Source organism: Pristiophorus japonicus, chromosome 4, assembly GCF_044704955.1.
Source record: "Pristiophorus japonicus isolate sPriJap1 chromosome 4, sPriJap1.hap1, whole genome shotgun sequence".
In the NCBI taxonomy this organism is placed as follows: Eukaryota; Metazoa; Chordata; class Chondrichthyes; family Pristiophoridae; genus Pristiophorus; species Pristiophorus japonicus.
Window position 1 is genome coordinate 248,407,644 of NC_091980.1, and position 13,330 is coordinate 248,420,973.

The 13,330-nt window shown below is 46.3% G+C and overlaps 1 protein-coding gene across 4 annotated transcripts in view; it reads right to left on the reverse strand.

Moving 5' to 3' along the window:
* The window catches only part of c4h14orf180 (chromosome 4 C14orf180 homolog), a 140,312-nt gene that overhangs the window by 90,868 nt on the left and 36,114 nt on the right, over positions 1-13,330 (reverse strand). For 3 of the 4 annotated variants that reach the window (XM_070879268.1, XM_070879267.1, XM_070879269.1), the window contains exon 3: positions 3,137-3,360. The exons of the other annotated variant lie outside the window; for it this stretch is intronic. In XM_070879268.1, the coding sequence (XP_070735369.1) occupies positions 3,137-3,360 (224 nt within the window). The remainder of the gene's footprint in view (positions 1-3,136; positions 3,361-13,330) is intronic. 4 annotated transcript variants of the gene reach the window in all.

Here is a 13,330-nt window from a genome sequence, read left to right on the forward strand (position 1 = left end):
CGACAACACGTTCAAGGACAATGAAGGTCAATGCAGGTGAGAGGAACAGCACCTCATCTTTCTATTAGACATTTTACAGGCTTCAGACTTAATATTGAATTTAACAACGTTAGATCTTAATCACCCATTTCCTCTTGTGCTTCTGTAACTATTTGCAGCTCAGGACCCTTCCATTTTCATGTTTAGCCCATTATCATCCCTTTCGCCATTTAATTACCCCCACCCTCCACCTCATCACAGGTTCTTTCCCTGGCTCCGCCATTGCTTAAAAGCTATCCATCACCATCATCTTCCAATTCTGATGAAAGATCATCAACCTGAAACATTGGCCCCAAGTTTCGACGGTGTAGAACGGAGTATCTTAGAAATCGGAATTCTCGTCATTTAGTTTGCTCCAGTTCTAGTCAGTTAGAACAGTTTCACTTTGGAACAGAATTTTTTTTTCAAAAGTGGGCGTGTCCGGCCACTTACGCCTGTTTTCAAAGTTTCGTCAGTAAAAACTTACTCCAAACTAATTTAGAATGGAGTAAGTGAAGATTTTTGTATGCTCGAAAAAACCTTGTCTACACTTTAGAAAATCAGGCGTAGGTTACAAATCAGGCGTAGGGAATGGCCGGGGGGGGGGTTAAAGGGAAGTTTACAAACATTAAACACTTCAGTTTTACAAATAAAGAGCCATCATCAATAATAAATTATAAATACATCAATAAATCAACCAATAAATCAATTAAAAAAAATTTATAAGAAATATATATTTTTTTAAATCAATAAATAAAACATTTTCTACTTACCGACTGCAGGACCGGGAACCCTCCAACAGCGTGCTGGGATGCCCCCCCCCCCAGTGTGTCTCTGTCAGTGTCTCTATCTCTCTGTCTGTCTGTCAGTGTGTGTCTCTTATTCTCTGTCTGTCAGTGTCTGTGTTTCTGACAGCGAGGGGAGGGGGAGGAGGGGGTAGAGGGAGAGAGGGGGGGAGCAGAGGGAGGGAAGAGGGAGGGATTGTGGAGAAGGGGGAGGGGGGGGAGAAGGGGGAGGGGTGGAGAGGGGGGGAGAAGGGGGAGGGGAGGAGAAGGGGAGGGAGGAGAAGGGGGAGGGGGGAGAAAGGGGGGAGAGGAGAGGGGGAGAAGGTGAAGGGGGAGAGGGGGGAAGGGGGGAGAGGGGGAAGGGGGGAGAGGGGAAGGAGATGGGGGGGGTGGAAAGGAGATGAGGGGGGGGAAGGAGATTGGGGGGGGGGAAGGAGAAGGGGGAGGGAGGTTGAACGGGCCGGGCCCGAGACTTCGGGCAGGGCCCGTCCCCAGTACCAGATTTACAGTTAGGTGGCATTGGGTCGGGTCGGGGGGAGCGCGGGTCGGGGGGTGTGGTCGGGGGGAGGGAGGGAGAGGGAGGTCGGGGAGGGAGATCGGGTCGGGGAGAGGGAGGTCAGGTCGGATCCAGTCCGGGGGGAGGCGGGGGGGAAGCGGGAGTCGGGTCGGTGTCGGGTCTGGTCCGGAGGCGGGGGGAAGCGGGAGTCGGGTCGGATCCGGTCCGGGGGCCGGGGGGGGAGCGGAAGTCGGGTCGGTGTCGGGTCCAGTCCGGAGGCGGGAAGCGGGAGTCGAGTCGGGTCGGGAGGAAGCAGGAGCTGGCCGTGGGAGGAGCCTTATTCACGCAGCCCCACTGACGCCATTCGGCCAGGGCTAGGGGCTGCGTGCTTTGGCCCCTCCCACACAGTTTTGGGCACCTGGAGCTACTGCACATGCGCGCCCGGAGCTACTGCACATGCGTGCCCATTGTAGTGCGCATGTGCAGAGGTCCCGGCACTGTTTTCAGCGCAGTGACCTGGCTCCGCCCCCTACTGCTCTTGCTGCGCCGCGCCGAGCTGCAAACGACCTGCGGGGAGCTGGAGAATCTGGAAGGTTTTTTTAGGCGCACTTTGTGGCGTGAAAAACGCCGTCCAGGTCGGGACTGCACCGTTCTAGGCTCGAAACTTGGGCCCATTAACTCTGTTTATATCTCCACAGATGCTACCTGACCTGCTGCATGTTTTCAGCATTTTCTGTCTTTATTTCAGATTTCCAGCATTCAAAGTATTTTGCTTTTGTCATAAGCTGAAGAATTGTTGGTTGGGTGGAATGTTTTACCTGTTCTCTCATACCTAAAATGTCAGCCATGGCTCAGTTGGTAGCAGTTTTGCCTCTAAGACAGAAGGTTGTGGGTTCAAATCCCACTCCAGAGACTTGAACATAAAAATGTAGGCTGACACTACAGTTCAGTTCTGAGGGAGTGCTGTCTTTTGGATTAGACGTTAACCCGAGGCCCCCTCTACTTTCTAAGGTGGACATAAAAGATCCCATGGCACTATTTTGAAGAGGAGCATGGGGGTTATCCCCATGTCCTGGCCAATATTTATCCCTCAATCAACATCACTGAAACAAATTATCTGGTTATCACATTGCTGTTTGTGGGAGCTTGCTGTGTGCAAATTGGCTGCCGTGTTTCCTACATTACAACAGTGACTACACTTCAAAAGTACTTAATTGTCTGTAAAGTGCTTTGGGATGATCCGAGGTCATGAAAGGTGCTATATAAATGCAAATCTTTCTTTATGTTAAGCCAGTTCTTTGTTATCCAGTGACATGAGCATGAAGGTGCACATATTTTATCAGTTTTTTTTAGTGTCCGTGAAACGAAGCTGCTGTTAGATTATAATGAAAATACACCTAATATTATATGATAGACAACAGAGGAACTTAATGGGAATGATTTTGTCACTATTAATGTCACAGTTTCTTAGTGATCCTCTTTCAATTGGTGTGCCATCGTACTATTATTTATGAAAAGTATCGGACATTTTTGGCTCACTGACAGGTCCTATTCTAGTATGGTTTTGGAAGGATCCATCACAAATTAAGGGGGATCTTGGTTGTTCCTCCTGGTATGTCCAAAGTAGATATATCTGAAAAAATATTTTTTGTTTTTCAGATTTCTCCCATTAGAGAAATTAGAAAGCCTTTTAAATTCCTTTGTTGTATGTTTCCAAATGTATTATTGTGTTGTTGGACAGATAAACTTTTTGATAAGTAATTCTATTGCATTTAACTAAAACAGATTGCTGTGCAGAAAGGTACTCATCTAAATATGGCAGTACTAGTTATCTCACCTGATGTAGACACTGTGGTAAGGAAACAAAACTGTCTGTCTCAGTCAGACTTTGAAGACAGTTTTTAAAAGATTTCAGCGCAGCCTCTGACTTCCCCTGCTGAAGATATTGCATGCCTTTTGTATAAAGTTGCTCTCTTCTGTTACTCAACACTGATTTGTCTGGAAATGTGTAGTCTCCTGATCTACCGATTTCCTCTTCTGGAAACAACTTTTCAGTCAATTCTGTATTCAAAAATAAATCAAGTAAAACACAGTAACACCAGCAACTGCAAGATTATCTAGTTCTCAACTTGCAAGGCATAAAAATCTAACATACAAAAATGCAAAAAATAGCACAGATCCTGGCAAATGGAACGATACAAAGAACAGCAAAGGCTCACAAAACAGATAGTAAGAGCTACAAAAAGGGAGTATGAAAAGAAACTTGCAAGGGATATCAAAATTAACACAAAGAATGTTTACAATTATATTCGGAAAATGAGATTGATAGCTTTTTGTTAACCAAAGGTATTAAGGGATATGAGTCAAAAGCAGGTATATTGAATTAGGTCGCAGATCAGCCATGATTTCACTGAATGGCAGAATAGGCTCAAGGTGCTGAATGGCCTACTCCTGTTCTTATATTTCTAATCTAGTTGTGATCAGCAGTTTCATTCATGAAACTCAAGATGAATGTATGCGTGAAGACCTCATCCTGGAGAAGTTTATTGAGATTATACACCTGACGAAAGCTGGCTGACCAGCAGTGATCCTTTGCCCATCACTGAGGTTGATCCATCTGCCTATACATTGTCCATTAGAAATCGTGCGTTGGCACACATGATACCCATGTTCAAGCCCCATTTCCATCTAACCCTTTATTCATCTAGCATTTTGTTTGATGACCTTACCCTCTGCTGCCACACATGCCTCTCTTTCAAGATCATTATTTGTTACTGTCGTCCCAAGTCCTTCAGTGATTTCCTTGCTGAAATCACTTCCCTATTTTTCTCGCTTGGCCCTTGCATGCACAACTCCTTATCCTTGGTGATGTCAAGCTACATCTGTATTCTTCATGCCCCATCTGCTCTGCTCTCCTGTCTTCACTCAACCTCACCCTGCAGACCAAACCCCAACCCACACCAATCTCTACCAATTGAACATAAGACCTGATTACTCCAAAGTCCCAAGCACTGACAAGACAATGTCTGATCATTTCCTTATCTCGCTCATCCACCGCATGTCTTTGTTTCCCTCTAATCCCACTAACCTCACCCTCTGCCCTTGATGAAACAATTCCCCCAGATTCCTCACCAGCACTCTCTCGATCTCACTATCCTCTGGCCCTCTAACCACAACAACATTACCACCTCCCTCAACCCAGCTCCTTTGTTTCTGCTCAAGATGTCCTAATCCCCACAAAATGCAATGGCCTTGAAATCCTGGCCTCCCCGGGTCCGTACAGACTGTGTACAGACCAGGAAGGCATCGCAAAAGCCGGTTTTCGGCATGCAATGCACATGCACTGAAAACCAGCTTTTCCAATCTTTTCTGGCTTGACAGACCCTCCATATCCCCACAGCCAGGACATTCGCATGGGCAAGAGTGCGGTATTTGCCCATCTCTTGCCCAGCGAATGTCCTGAAATCTCTCGCGCCCGGTAAAAGCAGACGCATAGCCTACGTAAGAGTTTTAAAACATGCAAAAACATATAAAAATAAAATTAAAACACATTTTAATGTTAAAAACCCTGCCCACCAAGGTAAATTTATTTTAAACCATAATTAAAAAACTTTTTTCTTTAAATCGGAAAAATATATATATTTTTCTAAGACATTTATTAACTTTAATTTAAATTAATGTTAAATATGTGATGTATTTTTTTTATTTGTATTTGGGTGTTGGGGAGGGGGGGGTGTTTCTCAATCATAATAATGAGAACTCCTACTTACGGGGTTCCCATTATGATGAATGAGAAAACACTTTTATCTGGATTGGCTGCCCAGTGCCACATGGCTCCAGTCCAGCTCTACGTCTGTCCAGGCGTGCCCACGCTCCGATGTGCAGGAAGAGGAAGCCTCAGGACCGGGATCTCTGGTGGGCGCAGCAGGAAAAGGTAAATATGGATCTTTTTAGCCATTTTCTGACGAGCGCCCGTGGGAAGCAGAAGACTGGGATTTCAGGGCCACTGTGTTTTGAACCTTCACTGTTCCTACTGGTGTTACTCTCAATTCCACATATTCAAGTCTGAAGGCCACAACCTTCAGTACATATGGCACATAACTGGCCTAGTTGTCTATTATCAGATTGACTACCTCAAGAATTATGTCTCTTCACTACCAAATCCTAGTACTCCAGAATCAATTTAAAATTCCCCTTCTCCATAACAAACAGCTTCCTTTGATATTGCAAGGGGATGGAGTATAAAAGCAGGGAAGTCCTGCTGCAATTGAGACCACACCTAGAGTACTGCGTACAGTTCTGGTCTTATTTAAGGAGGGATATACTTGCATTGGAGGCAGTTCAAAGGAGGTTCACTAGGTTGATTCCTGAGATGAAGGGGTTGACTTATGAAGAAAGGTTGAGCCTATACTCAATGAAGTTTAGAAGAATGAGAGGTGATCTTATTGAAACATATAAGATACTGAGGGGTCAAGGTAAATGCAGAGAGGATGTTTCCACTCATGGGGGAATCTAGAACTAGGGAGAATAGTTTAAGAATAAGGAGTCGCCCATTTAGAACGGAGATGGAGGAGGAATTTCTTCTCTCAGAAGGTCATAAATCTGTGGAATTCTCTGCCCCAGAGGGCTGTGGAGGCTCTGAGTATATTCAAAACAGAGGTCAATAGATTTCTGGATATTAAGGGAATCGAGGGATATGGGGTTAGTGCAGGAAAGTGGAGTTGAGGTAGAAGATCTTATTGATTGGCAGAGCAGACTCGAGGGGCCGAATGGCCTACTCCTGCTCCTAATTCTTATGTTTTTATGACCTTTGATATGACCAACCATCCCACTCCACTGCATCTCCTTCATGGTGCATGCCCTTTGTCCCAAAGTAGATTATGCATCTTCTGTTATGGCTTCTTCTGGTACCCCAAACATGGTCATCTCCAGTGTATCCAAAGGTTCCATCATTTGTCCCCTCCAATTTCTCATCATAATGCTACCCCTCAGTGATATTACCTGTAACCATGAAGGCAACTTCCACATGCACGCTGATGACATCCAACTTTACCTCTCTGCCAGCACTCACTATGCTGTCCGACTGTTTGTCTAACATCAAGTGCCAGTTTGGTGGTAGCACTTTCATCTTGGAGTGAGAAGGTTGTGGGTTTAAGCCCAAATCCAGGATTTGAGCACATAATCTAAACTTAAATGCAATACGAAAGGAGTACTACATTGTTAGTGGCTCAGTGTTTTTAATGAGATGTGAAACCAATGTTCTGTCTATTTCACTGGTTCAGGTGGACGGACATAAAAGATCCCATGGCACTATTTCAAGAAGAGCGCATAGTTCTCCCAGACCCTGGCCACCATTCCTATCTCAACTAAAATCATTCATCCCATTTGCTGTTTGAGGAACCTTGTTAGTCACAAAATGGTTCCCCTGTTTGTCTATGTAACAGTAGAAATTCCACTTCAAACATAATTCAATAGATAAACAATTTGGGACTTCCTGAGGATGTGATGAGGAACTATATAAATGCAAGTTCTTACTTTCTTTCTGTCAAGTTGTAAATGAGGCAGAATTTCCATCAGCTTAACACTGGGAAGATCAACGTCATCCTGTTCAGCTCGTACCAAAAAAAACACTGAACCCTACCAGCCCCAACCCAATACCAGACTTGACATTCCATCTATTACGAAGATTAAGGACTCAATTTTCCCCATTGCCAGAGTTACGCCCTTTTTTGTGGCACCGACTACTCCAAAAAAAAAAACTAGCAAGTTTCCCCGTTCTAGTTTTTGAAATTGGCGCACGCAGCCTGTCCTTTAGCTTCAGGGGGTGGAGCCTAATGTCTGCGCCGAAAAAACAATGCCCCCCCCTTCTGCGCATGCGTGAAAAAAAAGGACGTTTTTGACATGATTGCTATGGATGTGCAAGCCCAGTACAGCTCCTGGTCTGCATTTGGCCATTTTTAATGAGCCAGTTGTGTGTGAGAACTTTAATTCCCATTGGAAAAATTGGAGCTGCAATACAAGATGCAACGCGGCTCAAGGACCAAGAATTTCTCACAGGTTGAAGTGGTGGCACTAGTTACTGTAATTGAGGCCAGATGGCACGAGCTGGACATCAGCAGAGGTCACATAAAAGTTTCACCAAAAGAAATGAAGAAACGCTGGAACCAACTTGCAAAAGATTACTGTGCAATGGTGACCACTCCGAGGTCTGCAGGCCAGTGCAAAAATAAGTGGCAGGAACTTGGTCAAGTAGTTAGTGTAAGTAATATTTTCATTCATTCAATGGAATTGCAATTGTAAATGTGACCATCTGTCTATGTCCCACCCTCTCTAAAAAGTTATATTTTCAGCTTTGCAGAGGAAGGTGGCACATAACAAAAGGGAAAGAACTCAAACAGGAGGAGGTCCAACAAATCTGCAGCCACTGTCACTCTTGGAAGAGAGGGTCTCTACTTTGATGGATCCTGCCTGGAGTAAAGCAACCACCAGTGCATAAGCTGGGCCCACACTCGAGGGAGAGGGCAAGTCCTGCAAATTCCACAGTCTGGCCTTCCTATTTGTACTTATTCTGCACGCAGTTCGGGAGTCAAGTCTATGCACACGGGTCCCTTCTTAATTCCGATTTCATAGGCAATCAGATCAGAAGAGGGGACAGAGTGTAGTGTAACAAAATTTGCAGATGACGCAAAGATTAGTGGGAAAGCAGGTTGTGTAGAGGACACAGAGAGGCTGCAAAGAGATTTAGATAGGTTAAGCGAATGGGCTAAGGTTTGGCAGATGGAATACAATGTCAGAAAATGTGAGGTCATCCACCTTGGGAAAAAAAACAGTAAAAGGGAATATTATTTGAATGGGGTGAAATTACAACATGCTGCAGTGCAGAGGAACCTGGAGGTCCTTGTGCATGAATCCCAAAAAGTGAGTTTGCAGGTGCAGCAGGTAATCAGGAAGGCAAATGGAATGTTGGCCTTCGTTGCAAGAGGGATGGAGTACAGAAGCAGGGAGGTCCTGCTGCAACTGTATCGGGTATTAGTGAGGCCCCACCTGGAGTACTGCGTGCAGTTTTGGTCACTTTACTTAAGGAAGGATATACTAGCTTTGGAGGGGGTACAGAGACCATTCACTAGGCTGATTCCGGAGATGAGAGTTACCTTATGATGATAGATTGAGTAGACTGGGTCTTTACTCGTTGGAGTTCAGAAGGATGAGGGGTGATCTTATAGAAACATTTAAAATAATGAAAGGGATAGACAAGATAGAGGCAGAGAGGTTGTTTCCACTGGTCGGGGAGACTAGAACTAGGGGCCACAGCCTCAAAATACAGGGGAGCCATTTTAAAACCGAGTTGAGAAGGAATTTCTTCTCCCAGAGGGTTGTGAATCTGTGGAATTCTCTGCCCAAGGAAGCAGTTGAGGCTAGCTCATTGAATGTATTCAAATCACAGATAGATTTTTAACCAATAAGGGAATTAAGGGTTAAGGGTTATGGGGAATTAAGCCCAAATGTGCTTTGAAGGTTACGGGAAGCAGGCGGGTAAGTGGAGCTGAGTCCACTGCCAGATCAGCCATGATCTTGTTGAATGGCTGAGCAGGCTCGAGGGGCTAGATGGCCTACTCCTGTTCCTAATTCTTATGTTCTTATGTTCTTATGTCAGCATTGGAAAATGTGGAGGGAGATCAGAAGAGGGCAAAGCCTTTCTCCGACGAGGCGAATGAGGTCCAGGAGGTGCACTCCAGGTGGGCCGAATTAACCCGAGGTGGCAGTGGGAAACCTCCTCCCCAGGCCTACTGGAAAATTTGGAGCCAGATCGGGGGTGTCGTCTTCTCAGCGTCTCACGAGGCGAGGGGGCCTGACCAGTGCCGCAAATGCTGGAACAGCCTGGTGGCGTCAGCAAGAGTAAGTACAGATTTTATACTGTATTGATTTAATTAATTGTTGTAAATATTGCAAATTATTTACACACATACATACATAAATGCATACATACATGCATGCACATATATATATATTCCCTGCTAGTGTCTGGACAGGGCTATGAACCTGTGCCCTTTTTAAGTCTCTCTGGCTGCTGCAGTATAGAGAGATGTATGTGTCAAGCTGTAGCTCCTAAACATGCTGAGCTTTGTTATATCCGTGCATCAATTGTTGATCCTATTTGCATGTAACGTTTGAAACTGTTGTGTTTCCATGATACTACCTAGTTAATTAGCTTATGCCATGCTCTTTTGTCGTTTGCAGAAGAAGATACCGAACAACCGCAGCAAGCAGAGGCGCACTGCTCAGCTGCAACCACTGACTGACCTCGAGAAGCGTGCAGTCGCGCTCGTGGGCCACGAAAGCCGTTCGGCCACCACCAGTGGTCTTGCGGAACCCCGCTATGCGTCTCGTGAGTAATGTGTCAAACAGTTTTAAAAAGGAATGTAACATCCTGTAATTATAATGCAATATACGAATGATGTCATAAGAAGCAATAAGAGCATGGGATGCAGCCGCTACAGCTTTCTGGGGCAGTGAAATCCACATGATGGATATTAATATGTAACGTCTCTCGGTAATGTGTACCCTTATGTTCTAATAAGCTCAGTAATAAGCTCAAATGTGCTTTGAAGGTCAACCAGAGACGATAGTGAAGTTACCACCTGAGGAAGAACAACAGGAGGAGGAGGAAGAAGTCTCTACCGCCACGGAACCAGAGGAGGAAGAGGAACAATTTTTGGAACCCACAGAGGGGGATGAACCTGTGGCCACCTTGTACGTCTCTATTGAGACAGAAGAGGCACCGAGACCAAACAGTGTGCAGCCGGCAACGCCAAGGCACATTATAGTGCACACGTCGACCCCACAGAGGTCGGGTCAGCGACATCTGCGACGATTAGTTGGAGGGTTTGATCTCCCTGTGCGAGGAGACAGTCACGATAAGTCGCGAGCACGACTTCACGCGGGGCTTTGCACAGATGTTTACTGAGCATTCGGAGGTAGCGAGGCAGACACTTGCACAGTTACGTGATCATACCGCCGCCACCAATGCCTTGTGGCATGTGCTGTTGGCTGCGCACGGCGCTGCACCCCAAAGTGTCGTGCTCGGTCAGAGGCGTACCAGCCCAAGCACTCAAGTGAGTCAGGAGGAAGAACTTCCTTCTTACTCGGAAGATGATCCCCCCGCTTCGTCTTCCCCTCCAATACCCCCCCAATAGCCGATCGTGCCACCAACACCCCCACCAGGGCAGGAAGTCTTTCCGTTGCCCGCTGAATGCCAGACCTCGTCTCGGTCTCCGGGGACAAAAATGGGCGGTTAAAATACGGGGGGGGGTAAAAGGGTCTGGAGGGAAACGTGGCCGCAGGTGGGGGGGGCGATGGTGTTTTTGTTGATATTTTTATTGTTATTGCTTTTATTGTTACTGTTGTGATCTTTTTATCTACTGTTACTGTTAGTTTATAGTTGGGGGGGGGTTGTTAAAAATTAAAATTCTTGTTAAATTCAATAAAAATGTTATTAATGTAACAACTGTTGTGCATTGTCTTATAATAACGTAAGTTAAGTTAAGCTAAACATTAATGCAACTGTTGTACAATGGCCAGGCCAGGGCAGAGCGGGCAAGGCTAAAACGTAATTCAACACAAATGCAACTGTTGTCTATCCGTACCTGTAACTGTGACTGTCCCCAATGTAAATTCATGCAAAGCATTCATTATAAGCTGGTGGCATAACAGCTTTGCAGCCACATAACTCCCACGGGGTTTCTCCAGTCTTCTGGGGTGGGTGGGGGTGGGGACCATGGATTCATCGCCAGGCTGATTGGGCTCAACAGCTTCCTTCTCCTCCACCTCGTCATCTGCCTCTTCCACCTCCACTCCTTCTGGAGGTGGACCAGCAGCCCCATCTGGCATTTGTTGTCCTCTCCTTATAGCTAGATTATGCAACATACCACAATAAACTCAGTAACCTGGTCAGGGTGGTACTGTAGGCTGCCACCAGAGTGGCCCAGGCATCTGAAGCGCTGCTTGAGCACTCCAATTGTCTTTTCGACGATGTTGCGTGTAGCTGTATGGCTTTCGTTGTAACGCTTCTCGGCTTCCGTCAGGGGATTACGCAGGGGGGGAGTCATGAGCCAACTGGCAAGGCCATATCCTTTATCCCCTAGCATCCAACCGTGACCTTCTGGCTGATTGATAAACAGGTCAGGGATAGCACTCTCACGCAGGATGTGCGCATCATGGCTGCTCCATGGAAATATAGCATTTACTGCCATGATTGTGCAGCTCGTTGTCGACCACAACCAAACACTTCAGGGTTCTGTAAAGGGGCTTTCAGGATGATGTGCATGCAGTCTATTGCTCCCTGCACCTTGGGGAAGTTTGCTATTCTCGAGAAACCTAAAGCCCTCGTGGTTTGTGCCTCCCTGGTCATAGGGACGCTTATAGGGCTAGAAACTCCACTTTTTTTGCATGCTTAACGCCCACTTTACCGCTGAAATGACGTATAACGTCCATATATCGGCCATTTTGGCACAAAATGGAAAGTGGCGGGCATTTTTCGGAAACTTATCGCCGAGCATTATTTTCTCCATGTGCTTAAAGCCGAGAAAAAATATTACAGACCACCCACTTTTTTGGGGCGGAATCAGCAGAATGGGTGAATTCAACGCCCATAATATCGCCCAGCATTACTTTCCGCACGGAATTAATGCCGAGATTCAATATTAACGCCAGTCCACTGTTTTTTGTCGTAAAGAGCATATTTACCCAAACTAGCGGCCATGGAGATCGCCCATCTTCAATTTCACGACCTCGTACACATATCGCCCACAATATCGCTCGCCCAAAAAAACGCCCACAAAAAGTGGAGCTAACCAGAACGAATCACAGCATTATGGACGCCATGTTCTAGATCACGTCGCCTCCTTTAAAAGACTGCTGTGTTTCAACCTTGGCGGAGTTCGGATGTACTCTGCAGGTCATTGGAGTTGATGTGAACATCTGTAAAAACATCTTGGCCATACTGTGACCAATTGGAATTGAAGAGGTGTCTTCATCGGGACATTCCTTGTTTGTGAGCAATCGGTGGAAAACAGAGAGCTACTACAATGGGACCTGTCATTTCTCACCCACTCTTGGTGACCAAATACATGCAGCAGACTCGACATCGCCAAAGGAACACTCCACTGCATTATGTGTCCAATGTAAGAAGTGATAGACAGATGAGGAGGACCAGACATTACAACCCCCGCAAGTACAAGGAGAAGCATTCTTACCTTGACTTGCCCGACACCACCTGCCTTCGGAGACTGCGCTTCCACAAAGTGGTTATCACCAAGGTATGCCAGCTGATAAGGGCAGATCTGCAGCCTGCCAGCACCATCAATACTGCACTGTCCATCGAGGTCAAAGTCACCGTGGCACTGTCGTTCTATGCCTCGGGTTCTTTTCAGGCCACAGCTGGCGACATTTGCAGACTTTCTCAGCATGCCACACATTGCTGCATTAGACAGGTCACTGAAGCCCTGTACGCACGCAGGAGGGACTTGATCAGCTTCCCTATGACCAGGGAGGGACAGAGTGAGAGGGCTCTAAGATTCTCCAGAATTGCAAACTTCCCCAAGGTGCAGGGAGCAATAGACTATACGCACATCGCGATGTGGGCACCTTTTCAGGATGCTGAGGTTTTCAGAAACCGCAAGGGATTCCACTCCCTGAATGTCCAGCTGGTTGTTGACCACCAGCAAATTATACTGGCAGGGAATGCTCAATTTCCGGGCAGCATCCATGATGCTCACATCTTGCATGAAAGCATTGTATCTGACATGTTTAACAATCAGCCACAAGGTCAATGTTGGGTGCTTGATGACAAAGGATATAGCCTCGCCACCTGACTGATGACCCCTTGCGTGACATCCACACCAAGGCCGAGAGGTGATACAATGAGAGCCACAGAGCAACTCGCAATATCGTGGAGAAAACCATTGGAGTGCTGAAGCAGCGCTTTAGATGCCTGGACCACTCAGGAGGCGAGCTCCAATACCAACCTGAGCAG